This window comes from Myotis nattereri (genome assembly GCF_964212035.1).
Source record: "Myotis nattereri genome assembly, chromosome: 13".
NCBI lineage: Eukaryota > Metazoa > Chordata > Mammalia > Chiroptera > Vespertilionidae > Myotis > Myotis nattereri.
This window is the reverse complement of record NC_138088.1, coordinates 38,880,446-38,896,537: the sequence shown is the minus strand read 5'-3', so window position 1 is coordinate 38,896,537 and position 16,092 is coordinate 38,880,446. Positions and strand designations below refer to the sequence as shown.

The 16,092-nt window shown below is 44.3% G+C and overlaps 1 protein-coding gene across 1 annotated transcript in view; it reads right to left on the bottom strand.

Annotated features, from left to right (window-relative positions):
• Positions 1-5,487, bottom strand: part of HELLS (helicase, lymphoid specific) — a 49,225-nt gene extending 43,738 nt beyond the window's left edge. The window contains exon 1 of the mRNA XM_081104353.1: positions 5,372-5,487. Within this exon, the coding sequence (XP_080960479.1) occupies positions 5,372-5,437 (66 nt within the window). The 5' untranslated portion in view covers positions 5,438-5,487. The remainder of the gene's footprint in view (positions 1-5,371) is intronic.
• Between the last annotated feature and the right edge of the window lie 10,605 nt (positions 5,488-16,092).

Below are 16,092 nucleotides of genomic sequence, written 5' to 3'. Positions count from 1 at the left end.
ACTAAGTTGAGGGTCCCTTTAAAAATACTGGCAATTAAAGTTAGAAAGTGAGTATTTAATTCTAGTTGGAATTTAGTGTTTAAAAAATCAAATAAAAAAATTTATATACCAGTTTTAATTGAAAGAACATTGGAATTACAAAATAATGCCATTGGTGAGGGAACAGAACATTTCAGAATCGTAAAACTGTGTTGTTAAAATATTGGAACGTGTTAAATCTATTGATTTCTTTCAAGCCTTTTCTCTATCCTCCTGCAGCATTGTGTTCCCCAGTTTCCCCCTTTTTAGTTTTCTTTTACTTTATCGTTCACCTCTCTACAACTTCTGATTTCAAAGTTCTACTTTACTGCTTTTTAAATTACTGCATATTACTTTTGCATACCATTTGTTGAGTGATTTCTAAGCATCTACAATAGTGGATTCACAATGATAAATGTTTAATATTTTAAAAGAACAGCACAAGACAGAAAACATAAAGGCAACAAATACTATAGTTCAGTGGCCCACACACTTTTTCTGTGAAAGGCAAAACATAAATATTTAAATATTTGAGTATCATATGGTTTTTACCACAAATACTCAATTATGCCTTTTTACATAAGAGCATTCATGTACAGTATGTTAATAATGAACATAATTGTGTTTCAATAAAACTATTTAGTCAATAGGAACAGGTCAAATGCTATTCATAATTTGCCACGCCAGTGTAATCTGAATTCAGAGTAAAGCATTAGGGGGGCTGAAGTGAAACAATTGAGAGTTGACTTCACCTATTGAAACGAATCATCAATTCCACGCCTAAGACAAAGAGTGAGTGAGTGTGTGAGATGGACCTAGGTAGCATAATTTAATTAATTTTAATTTAAGGGTTAAAGCTTGACCTTATAAATCAGGCACCATTAAATATTGGCTTTTGCATTTCCTAGATCTCTCTAGAGCAGCGGTTCTCAACCTGTGGGTTGTGACCCCTTTGGGGGTCGAACGACCCTTTCACAGGGGCCGCCTAAGACTATCAGAAAACACATATATAATTACATATTGTTTTTGTGATTAATCAGTATGCTTTAATTATGTTCAATTTGTAACAATGAAAATACATCCTGCATATCAGATATTTACATTACGATTCATAACAGTAGCAAAATTACAGTTATGAAGTATCAACAAAAATAATTATGGTTGGGGGCCACCACCACATGAGGAACCGTATTAAAGGGTCTCGGCATTAGGAAGGTTGAGAACCACTGCTCTAGAGTTTCTTTCAAAATAAATTTATTCTCTATTACAAAACCAATGACAATAAGACACTTATGGATAAAAATAACCAAAGTAACACATTACACAAAAAATATTTTAAAATCGCCCATAATCTTACCCATGCAGTTAATCTGTTAATATCTTATCAAACTCGATTTTCAGTTCTTTTAAAACAGCCTTTCTTTTACTATTACCAATATACTACCGTGATTACCATAGGCAGTCAATGAATGAGGTGGGTCTTACAAATGGGGAGATGAAATTACTTAGGACTTTATAAAATGAATTCTTAAATTTTTAACTTTATATATTTGTTTAAAAATTTAGTGAAAAGTATTCTGGGCGTAATTTACATATATTTGCTAGCTTAAATCCTGTTCACAATAAATTAGCAGCCATTTTTTAAAATTGAAGCTTTGCCGAAACCGGTTTGGCTTAGTGGATAGGGCGTCGGCCTGCGGACTGAAAGGTCCCGGGTTCGATTCTGGTCAAGGGCATGTACCTGGGTTGCGCGCACATCCCCAGTAGGAGATGTGCAGGAGGCAGCTGATCGATGTTTCTCTCTCATCGATGTTTCTAACTCTCTATCTCTCTCCTTCTCTCTGTAAAAAATCAATAAAATATATTTAAAAAATAAATAAATAAAAATAAAATAAAAAATAAAATTGAAGCTTTAAGGCCGAACCGGTTTGGCTCAGTGGATAGAGCGTCAGCCTGAGGACTCAAGGGTCCCGGGTTCGATTCCGGTCAAGGGCATGTACCCTGGTTGCGGGCACATCCCCAGTGGGGGGCGTGCAGGAGGGAGCTGATCGATCTCTCTCATCGATGTTTCTAACTCTCTATCCCTCTCCCTTCTTCTCTGTAAAAAATCAATAAAATATATTTTTAAAAAAGAAAGAAAATATTATAAAAAATAAATAAAATTGAAGCTTTAAGATGCCATCATGAACAATTTACAATTAATGTAATTAGAATACTATGCCAATGGTTAACCTTTAAACCCAGTCTTAAATATTTCAAGATAATTTTGCAGCAAATCTTATCATTACTTTTTTAAAAATATATTTTATTGATATTTTACAGAGGGGAAGTGAGAGGGATAGAGTTAGAACCATCGATGAGAGAGAAACATTGATCAGCTGCCTCCTAACACCTCCTACTGGGGATGTGCCCACAACCAAAGTACATGCCCTTGACCGGAATTGAACCTAGGACCTTTCAGTCCGCAGGCCAACGCTCTATCCACTGAGCCAAACCGGTTAGGGCTCATTACTTTTTCTTGACTTAACTTTATTATGTTATAGTAAGGTGAGAACCAGGCAGGGAGTGAATCTTGAGTACAGTGAAAGTGTATGCTAACAAGAGACCAAAGGCATCAATAAATTCCCTTTGTCTACCCCACAGTCTCTCCCAACACAACCCCAGATTTTGGGGGTGGGAGGAGTTATATTTCAGTCTACACAATATAAACTATTTCCTTTTACCTCTCCCAAGATCTCACCTTTTCCCTCCCCCACTTCAGCACATTAACTGCTACACTTAAGTATTCTAGACTAACAATGGCTTCTTTCTAAAGGAAATGCAGGTTAAACTCAAAAGAAAATAACTGTAGCACATGAATGTCAAAGTCATTGTCCAGGCACTTTACAAACATTAAAATCTCCTAAAGCAAAGTAAATGCTTCTCATTAAGACTTAAGCTGGCTCTTCCTCTAGTAAGTATATTCTTCTAAATATATGCCCATAAATACTGTATTCTCTGGAAAGGAAAAAGATCTTTACTCTTCTACAGTGAGGTTTTTGGCCTCCAAAGACTTGTAGGTAGAGACTCATTCTTATAACTTTCTCCAAAATCACATAGAAAATAATTTATAAATGTCAAGTGCAAAAATTAATCAAACTAGTTCAATACTTACATAAAAAAACAATGTAATAACAATGGAGCACAATACAAGGCTTTTAACAAATTATACCCTTGTATTAGGATTAAAAAGAACTATATGCTTTATTCATAGAACTTAAAGTGGATTAAAAATTGCTATTTTAATTGTATAACTGCTTTTAAAAAAGAGCTAGCTGTACTATACTTATCTCTTAACAACAATTCTAAAAAAAGTTTAGAATTGCAAAATGTTCAAAAGTTTAAAAATATCACTGGAAGCAGAAATCATTTTGATAGCTAGTTTCATCAGCTAATACTCATGATACTAAAATTTTGACAGCTTGTTTTCCAATGTAAAAATGTTTCTTCCTCTTACTATGCATTCTGGGAATGCATTCTTATTGTATTCCTTGAAATGATAGTTCCTTACCCAACAATCTTTGTAAAACTGAAGATACATACTATACAAAAGTGAAGGATTGATCACTCTTACAACATCTGAAGTTTATACTATCTATTTTGGACACTTGTCCCAGGATTCCTCCTGTAAAATGTACCTAATAAGTATATTTATTTCACTTACATAATCTATTATCTGTGTTATGTGATAAATTACAAAATATTCTTTTACCATACTTAGAAATTCAATGAAATTTACTGATTGCCACATGCAGAGTCTACAAAAACGAAAGTGATGTGCCCTCAATAAAAAAAGTGAGAAAGAGTCATGTAAGTGATTTTAAAAATACTACGGAAATTCAGAGAATGAGGAAAGGTGGTTGGTTCAAGATCAAGCTCCCAATTCTATCAGAACCTGTGAACATATTACCTTAACCGACTCTGGTCAACTATGGATAATCAGAAAGACAGAGCCTGTTACTGGCATGCAAGTGCAGCATGGTCTGCCATTTACAGGCAGCGGGGACCCAGGCAATCCCGAAAATGAGGCGAGAACAGAACCTACCTCACAGAGTATTTGCCTTTGGAGTCCACCATTTCCCAGGATAAGTGGTTTTGTAATGACATGGAGTTAGTTCAATACTAATGTGTATTTCCCTAGAGGGGGATAGGGTTAAGGACAAGAACGCTGGAGCCACACGCGGTTCAAATCCGAGTTGTTAGTGCGTGGCCCCCACCACCTGCGGGGTCTTATGTAAATGGAGGAAGCACACCAGTGGGAGCGCCAGGTGAATCATTGCGAGAAAACAACTTCGCAGCTGGTGGCTGGCTACTCTTTTTCTTGCTTATGCCATAATTAAGCAGCAGGGCGGGACTTCGTTGTCGGAGGGAAATGTATTTCGGAACTGAATTTTCAAGAGGTTAAAAACTTTTTTTAGTCGCCGACAACATAGATACTCCGTACGTGAAAACCACCAGGAGAATAACTTACGGGAAAAGCACACCACACTTTTCCCTGCAGAGTCTCAAGCGGTAGCCCCCCCGCAAAGTACCAACACGCAAGCGGGTCGCTTTCAGTGGTTCTCAACCTTCTGGCCCTTTAAATACAGTTCCTCATGTTGTGACCCAACCATAACATTATTTTCTTTTTTTTTTTTCTTTTTTTTTTTTAATATATTTTATTGATTTTTTACAGAGGGGAAGGGAGAGGGATAGAGAGTCAGAAACATCGAAGAGAGAAGCATCAATCAGCTGCCTCCTGCACACCCCCCACTGGGGATGTGCCTGCAACTAAGGTACATGCCCTTGACCGGAATCGAACCTGGGACCCTTCAGTCCCCAGGCCGACGCTCTATCCACTGAGCCAAACCGGTCAGGGCAATAACATTATTTTCGTTGCTACTTCATGACTGTAATGTTGCTACTGTTATGAATCGTAATGTAAATATCTGATATGCAGGATGGTCTTAGGCGACCCCGGTGAAAGGGTCGTTCGACCGCCAATGGGGTCGCGACCCACAGGTTGAGAACCGCTGGCTCAGGTGGCCATCAGCCCTGAAAAAGCACTCCCCATCGACTCTGGGAACATTAAAACGCTAACCCAGCAATGCGAACGGCTCTCACAAGAGAGAGGGGCCACGCTGGATGCCAGAACGACCTCCCAGCAGCATCATTCGGAGCACGTGCCAAGGTTCCCCACAGATAAGCATCATAAACACACGGAGGAGAGACAGCGAGACCCGCTTAAAGCTGACGCGGCCGGCTGGTCCACGGACCCAGACCCCCTCGGGGGAAGCGCCGGCCACCGCCGGCTCCCGGGCCGACCCCGAGTTACCTTTTCCAGCATCTGCCGCTCCCTCGCCAGCCCCGCCGCCTCCAGCTGCTCCTCCTCCTCCAGCATGGCCGGGGTGATGACCGCGGGCTCCGGCTGGGCGGCCCCGCCGGGGGCGCGGCACCCTAGGAGGGGAGAAGACTTCCAAGTGGCGGTTTGGAAAAGATGACCAACTACTCAACTTCCCTATACGAGCCTTTCTCTCCTTCCCAGACCCGTTCGAGGGAAACGCTGGTGACCCGCGGAGAGGCCGGCATCCGCTCGGGAAGAGACGCCCTCCGTCTTCAGTGTCAGCAAGTTGCCTGAACCCCCGTTTACAAGTCGGGGCGCTGGGTAAAGAAAATGCGGCTCCCGAGAGTAAAACCCCCCGCGTCGTGCAATTACACGCAATCCCGGGCACCCTCCACTCACTCCGCACAGCTTCTTCCCCTTTTCCTCCTCAACCTCTGCCCGGGGTCAGCTCTTCCCCCAAAGCCGGGCTGCAGCTTCCATGCTGCGGCCCCCTCTGCCCGGAACGCCGCCGCCCGAGCCCAGAGGAAGGTTCTCCTCACTCACCGTCGCTGATCGCGGGCTGCTGCGCCGGCATGGCTGCGCACTCTCCGGGGCCAGGTCCCCTCCTCTAAGAAGCTGCAACGCCGCGCGCCGTCCCCCCAGCCACGGCCGGTCCCGGTCCTCTCCACAAATCCCGGCCAAAGAAAAACGCGCGCTTCTATTTCGCGGGAAAACACCGTCATCTCGCGATACTTCGTGCTCCTCGTCCCGCCCCCGCCCCCGCCCCCAGCGGCGCGAGATTTGGCGCAGAGACTGCACCTGGCTGCTGGTGAGCGTTCCCTGGGACCTCTGGGGCGCGGGGTCCTGCCGCGGAAGTCGGCGTTTATTAGCCGCCCTGAGGTTCTGGGCGAGCCTGCCCACGCGGGGAGCCGCGTCCTCACGCGCCGTCTGGTCCTTCAGTGGCGCTCTTAGCTGTTTGCAAGGCACCATCCCGTCCCGGCTGATGGGATGAAACCCCGCCAGCCGCCGATCCTTAGGGCCTAACGATGGGTGCCCAGGTGAGGGTGTCAAACAAATATTGCCAAGCTCGCCCGCCATCCGCGCCTCACATTTTGAGTTAAAATTCCCCGAAATAGCCCTAACTGGTTTGGCTCAGTGGATAGAGAGTCGGCCTGCAGACTCAAGGGTCCCGGGTTCGATTCCCGTCAGGGGCATGTGCCTTGGTTGCGGGCACATCCCCAGTGGGGAGCGTGCAGGAGGCAGCTGGTTGATGTTTCTCTCTCATCGATGTTTCTAACTCTATCCCTCTCCCTTCCTCTCTGTGAAAAATCAATAAAATATATTTAAAAAAAAAATTCCCCGAAATAACCAAGAAAAGGGCTCTTTTGTGAGTGGGAGAGAAAAATAGTAAATTAAGGTTATGGTGGAATTTGAGAAAGTTGTTTCAGGATAAGGGAGACCTGGATGCAGTGATATATCGAGTGTTGTGGCCGGTAGGAAAGAGTCAGTAATTCAATACACCAATAATGAGCGTGGCGCCCACAGGAAAGCGTAGGGCTCCTCTTGTCTGTTTTTTTTGTTTTGTTTTTTCAGCCTTCAAGCTTGCCCTCCCCCTGTAGTCTGCAGTCCCTTTCCACAGTTCCTGTTTCCCTCCCCCGCCTCAGAATTTGCGGCATGCCTCCCATACCATTTCTGACTCCAGCAACTTCAGTAACTGTATTTGTACAAAGTTGAAGGATTTACAATGCACAGCTATCAGAACCATCTTCAGCAACCTTCACAACACGTGGAGATTAGCAGAGAATACTTTTATTCCTACATTGTCCTGAAAAAAACTGATGCTCAGAGAAAAACTGGCTCGCCCAGAAACCTTGCAGTTACTTTTGGATAAAACAGGACTTAAACCCAGTGTTTTAAAAATGTTTTGTTGAATTTATTGGGATGATATCCTATCTAATAAAAGAGAAAGATGGTAATTAGCTGTACATCCGCTATCCTTCCCATTGGCTAATCAGGGCGATATGCAAATTAACTGCCAGCCAAGATGGCGGCCGGCAGCCAGGCAGTTTGAAGCGAACATGAGGCTTGCTTGCTTCAGTGACGGAGGACTCCAACGTTCCCTGCCTACCGCTGCCGGCCTCTGAGCCTGCAGTTTGAACATTGTAACAAATATAGAAGCTAAACAAAACCCCAGAAACCTGCTTTCAGCCAGCCAGGATCTCAGAGCTGGAGTTGAAACAGTGTTTCGATTACAGAACCCACACAAACCAGATACCTGCTTTCAGCAGTGGAGGCCTAAGAGCTGGAGCCAAGCCTCAGAGCTAAAGCTGGCCCAGAATAAAAAAAGAAAAAGAAAAAAAGGAGCAGTTGGGAGCTTCAGTCACCCGCCAGCCTGAAAACAGCCCTCAGCCCCTCACCCAGACTGGCCAGGCACCCCAGTGGGGACCCCCACCCTGAAGGGTGTGTGACCAGCTGCAAACAGCCATCATCCCATCCCCTCATCCAGGCTGGCCAAGAACCCCAGTGGGGACCCCCACCCAGATCCAGGACACCCTTCAGGGCAAACCAGCCGGCCCCCACCCGTGCACCAGGCCTCTATCCTATATAGTAAAAGGGTAATATGCCTCCCGGCACTGGGGTCAGCGTGACAGGACAGCGCCCAAACCTCCTGATCGCCCTGCGGCTCTGTGTATGACGGGGCGGGGCCACAACCTCCCTATCCGCCCTGCTCTGTTCTTTTCAGGGGAAGGTGCCCCAACCCCCTGATCAGCCCTGCTCTGTGCCTGATACGGGGGAGCTCCCCAACCTCCTGATCGCCCTGCGGCTCTGTGTGTGACAGGCTGAGGTACCCCAACCCCCTGATCAGCCCTGCTCTGTAGTGACAGGGTGCGGCACCCCAACGCCCCCCCCCCCCCCACGGGCCCTGCTCTGTGTGTGATGGGGTAGAGCCATAACCTCCCCATCGGCCCTGCCCTGAGTGTGACAGGGGGCGGTGCCCCAACTCCCCTATCGGCCCCGCTCTGTACGTGACAGGGGGGAGCTCCCAAACCCCCTGATCGAACCTGCTCTGTGCGTGACAGGGTATGGAGCCCCAACCCCCCTGATGGGCCCTGCTCTGTGAGTGACAGGGGGCAGCGCCCCAACCCCCTGATCGACCCTGCTCTGTGCGTGACAGGGGGTGGCGCCACAACCTCCCTATCGACCCTGCCTTGAGTGTGACAGTGGGTGGTGCCCCAACCCCCTAATCGGCCCTACCCTGAGCGTGACTGAGGGTGGCATCACAACCTCCCAATTCGCCCTGCTCTGTACATGACAGGGGGCAGTGCCCCAACTCCCTAATCAGCCCTGCTCTGAGCCCGACCAGGGGCTGCACCTAGGGATTGGGCCTGCCCTCTGCCACCCGGGAGCAGGCTAAGCCAGCAGGTCATTATCTCCCAAGGGGTCCCAGACTGCGAGAGGGCACAGGCCAGGCTGAGGGCTCCCCTTCCCCCTGAGTGCACAAATTTTTGTGCACCGGGCCTCTAGTTGGTTAATAAGATTGTTTCAAATGTATAAATCTATAATACATCATCTGTATATTGTATTGTGTTCACCATCGAAAGTTGTCTTTCTCCTAGTTCAGTATTAAGATAAAATGTAATCTCAATAATTGCTCTTAAATCCTACCTCCTTCTATTCAAATACAATTAAATGTCAGTCACTCTACATCAGATTTTCTTTTTAAAAAATTTTATTTCAGAGAGAGGAAGGGAGAGAGAAACATCAATATGAGAAACATTGATTGGCTGCCTCCCGCATGCACCGGGATGGGATCGAACCTGGAACCTGGGCTTGTGCCCTGATCTGAAATCAAACTCCCCACCTTTTGGTGCATGGACAGCGCCCCAACCAACTGAGCCACACCGGCCAGGGCTACATAAGATTTTTGACCTTCACCAAACCATCCTCCAAAATTTCTTCCTCCCTGACTTTTGAAACACTGCTTTTTATGTCTTCCTCTTCTAAAAATCCTTTTCATATTAGTGACTTCACCATCCATCCAATCATAGAAGTGAAAAAAAATCCAAACAAAAGGAACACACACACACACACACACACACACACACACACACACAAACTGCTCCCTCTAGCTTAAATTAGATGACTCCACTTTCTGCCTACCTCACAAACTAAACAATATTTACAAGACAGACTTTCAGATTCTTGAAACCAAATTTACAAATCTGTCTGCATCTGAACACCTTTTCCACTTTCCCTCCAGTTTTGCTCTGGATCCATCTCCCTACAGCCTATGCAAGAATCTTCGATTACACATTATCCCATTCTCTGTTTAAGCCTTTACTGAATACTTTCCATTCACATTTAAATACTCAAAACTCTTCCATCTTAAAAAAGTTAAGAGACAACCTTCTTTATTCCCACCAGCTATTTATTACCTGCTCCATTCCCTTTTACAATTAGTTAACTTTACAATTATCTACATTAGCAATCTTTAATTCCCCTGCCTCCCACCGATTGTTCAATCACATGTCTGGCCACCCCACTCAATACACACCCAGGTAAATAAGGAAACCAATGATCTACATCAGCGTTCGCCAACATTTCAGACCTCACGGACCATCAGTGGTCCACAGACCACCGGTTGGCGACCGCTGCTCCAAATTTCCTTAAACCAGCGGTCGCCAACCTTTCGGACCTCACAGTGGCTGGTTGGTGACCGCTGATCTACATGATGCTAAGTTTAATGGACATCTTTTAGTCCTCATCTCAACCTCATTGCCATATAACACCATCAGTCACTCCTTTAGGAAAAACACTTGTTCCTTCTGACACCACATCCTTCTGATTCCTATTTCATTCTCTTCTACTCAACCTTTAAATATTTGAGTTGAGCCCTAGCCGGTTTGGTTCAGTGGATAGAGCGTCGCCCTGTGGACCGAAAGGTCCTGGGTTCGATTCTGGTCAAGGGCATGTACCTTGGTTGTGGGCACATCCCCAGTGGGGGGTGTGCAGGAGGCAGCTGATGGATGTTTCTCTCTCATCGATGTTTCTAACTCTCCCTCTCCCTTTCTCTCTGTAAAAATTCAATAAAATATATTTTTTAAAAAAATAAAAATAAATATTTGAGTTGAATTTCTGGCTAAGTGCATAATGTCTCTAATAGAAATACTCTAAATAAAGGGGAAGTTCACTGAGGAATGGCCAAAATAATAGCCTACTCATCCATTTCCATCATGGGTAGTGAGTGCCCAGTACTATATTGGGCACTAGCAATTTAGTGGTTTAAAAACCAAACAAACCAGCGTTTCTGACCTCAGAATTTATGCTGTAGTGGAAACAATACAACACAACTATAGAAAACAATGTCAGCTAGTGATAATCGATGCTGTTACCAGACAGGGGACCTGGCCCTGTGTGGGTTTGCCTAGGGTCAGCCGGTAGTGAGTGGATTCTTGAATTTGTGTAGGAATAATTTCACAACACAAGTCTAGGTGACGATGAGCGTATGTTTATTAAAGCTGGGGACAGTAAAACATGAAAGGGCCTAGCATAGAAGCAGGTAAGCGCTAGGCTGGGCTGCCTTAGCTCTCTGGGAAGTCAGAAAAAAGGGGGTGTTGAGGACAGGTTCAGGGGATTAGGCTGGGATGAGCTGTTGCTGCCTCTTGTGCTCCCTGGTTGCAAGTCTTGGTGGGGACTAGTAAGAGTTTAGGAGATGCATGCCTGTGGGGGAAGAAGAGGGAAAACAGAATGATTCAGGCTGCTTGCCAGAGGGAGAGCGCGTGCTGGTCCTTTGTCTAGAGGATTTTCTCTCTTTTTTGCAGGCGGGAATCTTAGGGGAGGTCTTGGAAAGGTTTTAGCAGAATATTCATCAGTTTTCCAGGTGTGTTCTTTCAGGTCGTGTTCTTTACTGATTGGTCAGTGCCAGGGCAGTGGGTTGTTAAGTCATTGCAGTTGAGGGGGGTGGGATGGGGAGGTGGTTTGCTCCTTTTCTAGGCCTGGAGCTGTGTGGGTCTGCCTAGGGTCAGCCGGTCGTGAGTGGAAAAAACAAACTGTGGCCTAGATGTTTTCTCTAAGGAGGTGACCTTCTATATCTGGCTATAAATTGCTCAGCCAGTTTGTTCAGCTATTTGTCTCAGTTTCCCCATTCCACTTCTCCTGGCTTACTGGCTTGGCTCAATACTATAAGGAACTATGAAGCAGAGTAAGGTAATAAGAATGATAAATGGATATTTACATAAAACTCAACTCTGGCCGAAACCGGTTTGGCTCAGTGGATAGAGCGTCGGCCTGCGGACTGAAAGGTCCCAGGTTCGATTCTGGTCAAGGAACCCACCCATGTACCTGGGTTGCGGGCACATCCCCGGTGGGGGATGTGCAGGAGGCAGCTGGTCGATGTTTCTCTCTCATCGATGTTTCTGACTCTCTATCTCTCTCCCTTCCTCTCTGTAAAAAAATCAATAAAATATATTTTTTAAAAAAAGCAAGTTAAAAACAAAACAAAAAACAAAACAAAACTCAACTCTGAGTAAGTGACATTAAGCAGGGACCTGAATGAAAGAGAATGTAAGTCATACAAAGACCTAGGCAAAGAACACTTTAGGGGAAACTGCAAGAGTAAAAGTCCTAAGGTAAGTAGGAGGTTAGCAGATGGAGAAATGACAATAAATAAATTAGGTCTACAATTGAGTTAATGAGGTTGAGTAGTAGTTGGAATTGTAGAGACAGGCAGAGGCCAGAACAGATAGGACCTTATTGAGCAGGATAAAGAGTGGATTTTTGTTATAAGGAGTGCCACTGGAGGGTCTTAAGCAAGGAAATGAAAGGATTTATGATCTTTTCAAAGATCATAAAACATGCCTAATTAAGTTTGATGAGAATTGCTTACTTTTCATGGGTTTCCATAAGTGGCTTTAAAAATAGAATAAGAAATATTAAAACAAAATAATGAGAAATTACCTTATTGCAGCATAATTTGTTTAAAAATCACTTAGTATATTGAGAATAGAACACTTTCCAGTGTTTGAAACATAGCACTCAAAGCCTTTTACAATCTACAAAGGTTGTAAATACTTCCCTTTCAAAGTTTAATATAGATGCTAAAATTAAAAGCCATGTGATTAGGTGATAATCAAAATACATCAACTACTTTACAATGTTGATTATCAATACTGCCTAGACCAGAAAAATTTAAAGTTTTACTTTCTGCTTTTATAACACCACTATGCAGAGTATTATGCTGGCAGATGAGAATGAGAACAAATGTATATATACACCATTGTTGTCAATTTTATGTATTGAGTCTGTATTTATCATTTACATTTTTGTTACAAAGTGATTTTCCAAATACATTACAATAGTACAAGTCATTTTACCTTAAATAAAACCATGAAACTAATGTTTACTTAAATGTGCAACAAATTAAACACTTTTGCAATGCAATTTTTTAAAAATTCAGACTTCCTTCCTGGGGTTTATTAGAAAATAAACCCAATGCACAGAATGAAATACACACAGTAAAATCTCATTAATTGGAATCAAGGGCAGATCAATATGAATGGTAGAATGTTTAGAAAGAAATGCAATTTTGCTAACTTCCCAAGCCTGGTAACTTTATTTCGCTTATTAAAATATTAAAGTCAGCCCTGGCTGGTTTGGTTCAGTGGATAGATCGTCGGCCTGCGGACTGAAGGGTCTTGGGTTCGATTATAGTCAAGGGCACATGCCTGGGTTGTGGGCTTGGTCCCCAGTACGGGGCATGCAGGAGGCAGCCAATCAATGATTCTCTCTCATCATTGATGTTTCTCTCTCTCTATCCCTCTCCTTTCCTCTCTGAATCAATAAAAATATATTTAAAAATAATAAAATAAAATATTAAAGTGAGTACTTGGTAAATAATCAGAGCTTAACAAATGCTCCTGCATTCATCAAAGTGCCAAGTAATTAACTTCCATTGCAATTAAACTGTTAGCAAGCAAACAATATTTTTAAAGACCTGGTTCAGGTGATTAGCCTGGGATGAGTAGCTGCTGCCTATTCTGCTCCCTGGTTGCAAGTCTCTGGCTGGGTGACTCAGTTGGTTGGAGTATTGTTTCGTACATCAAAAAGGTGGAGGTGCCCAATTCCCAATCAGGGCACATACCTGAGTTGTGGGTTTGGGCCCTTACGGGAGGCAGCTGATCAATGTTTCTCTCTCTCTCTCTCTTCCTCTAAAAATCAATGGACATATCCTCCGGTGAGCATCAAAAAAATATTTATATAGCCCAGCTGGTATTGCTCAGTGGTTGAGCGTTGACCCATAAACAGGAGGTCCCGGTTTGATTCCATGTCAGGGCACATGCCTGGTTTTTGGGCTCGATCCCCAATAGGGAGCGTGCAGGAGACAGCCAATTGATGATTCTCTCTCATCACTGATGTTTCTCCCTCTCTGACATCAATTAAAAACATACTGAATATATATATATATATATATATATATATATATATATATATATATATATATGAGATATATCTGAAGGCCAAGGCTTTCTTATCTCTCTGAAGTGGCTAGTTTCCCTGAAATCTTTTAAAAAAAACTTTAATTTTTGTCTTTACATGTTATGAAACAGTGAAGTTCTAATTAATTAAATTTTATTACATTTGGGAATTCATATTTTAGATACTGCTCTGACATCAAAATAATACGAATTTGATACAAAAATCAATTTTTCCCCTTAGGCAAGACTTTGTTTACTGATACTATGTCAACTAGTCATGGCAAATTAAAATCTAATTTTTCAGTGCTACCTCACGTATTTTTTTGCCTCTTTTATACCAATCTCTATTTGAATATACTCCTGGAATACAAAATAGTTTTATATTACCTAAACAAAAATAGGTTATGAAAAAATGAAAATAAGTTGTATGGCATTATGAAGCTATGTAAATGTTTCCATGAGTATATGATTTAGAATTATACCCTCCAGCAGTATAGACCCTAAAATGTTTACTTTTCTAGATAAAAATAGCATTAATCCCTAAGTTACAATGAAAGCCGTTATCTTCAAGTCAGAGGCTTTGAAAATCTCAATGCTTTTTTGCAAATGTCACCTAACTTTTGTAAGTCAAATATACTCAAACCATGAACATTATATGAAGGTCATCAATGCAGAATAAATCAGCAAAAACTACGACTATGTTCTGTGATTTCTGAAAACTATGATAGTTACTGGGTTCTTCTAGTAGCACTAAATAATACAACATAGACCTGGGTTAAAAAGACAATGAAGTGAGAAATATACATATTAAGTAGACAAATACATATATACTAGAGGCCCAGTGCACAAAAATTTGTGCACTTGGGGGGTGGGGGGGTCCCTCAGCCCGGCCTATGCCCTTTTGCAGTCTGGGCCCCTAGGAGGATGGCCACCTGCTGGCTTAGGCCTGCTCCCTGGGGGATCGGGCCCAAGCTGGCAGACATCCGACAGCTCGGCAGCCCTCGGGGGATGTCCACTTGCCAGCAGGGAGCAGGCCTAAGCTGCAGTCAGACATCCTTAGAGCTGCTGAGGAGGTGGGAGGGGCTCCCACCACCACCGCTGTACTGGCAGCCATCAGCCTGGCTTGTGGCTGAGCAGAGCTCCCCCTGTGGGAGCACACTGACCACCAGGGGGCAGCTCCTGCATTGAGCGTCTGCCCCCTGGTGGTCAGTGTGTGTCATAGTGACCAGTCATTCCCAGTCTTTCTGCTGTTAGGGTCAGTTTGCATATTACCCTTATATTATATAGGACAGAGGCCTGGTGTATGGGTGGGTGCCGGCTGGTTTGCCCTGAAGGGTGTCCCGGATCAGGGTGCGGGTCCCGCTGGGGTGCCTGGCCAGCCTGGGTGAGGGGCCGATGGGCGTTTGCAGGCTGGTCATACCCCCTTCAGGGTGGGGGTCCCCACTGGGGTGTCTGGCCAGCCTGGGTGAGGGACCGATGGGTGTTTGCAGGCAGGTCACACCCCCTTCAGGGTGGGGGTCCCCACTGGGGTGTCTGGCCAGCCTGGGTGAGGGGCTGATGGCTGTTTGCAGGCTGGTCAAGTCCCCCCAAGTGGGGACCCTCACCCCATGGAGGTTTGGCCAGCCTGGGTGAGGGGCTGATGGCTGTTTTCAGGCTGGCCACACCCCCTTAAGGGTGGGGGGTCCTCACTGGGATGCCTGACCAGTCTGGGTGAAGGGCTGACGGCCATTTTCAGGCTGGCCAAGCCCTCCGGCGACAGAAGCTCCCAGCCTCTCTTTTTCTTTTTTTTTTCTGGGATTTATTTACCTTCTATAATTGAAACTCTGTTGCTTTGAGTGGAGCTCAGAGCCCAACACGGCAAGTGGGAAGCTTGGCTTCCTCCATCATTGGGGCAACCAAGCCTACTGCTTGCTCCAGCTCCGTGGCTGCCGGCCGCCATCTTGGTTGGGTTAATTTGCATATAGTCACTCTGATTGGCTGGTGGGCGTGGCTTAAGGTGTAGCGAAGGTATGGTCAATTTGCATGTTTGTCTTTTATTAGTGTAGATATAGACAAAATGAAACATCATGTTAAATTTCACAGTATCTTGGGGGCTGTAGGAAAAGTTTTATTCTAATTGAAAATATACTTTAACCAAAAGAAAAACTCTCATATATTGACTATGTAAATAACTCCTATGGGAGGTACAAGGCATGATACAATACAATATTTTAGCTGCCAGTGCTGTCAGTCTTAAGAGACTGAAGGCCTAGTATATCC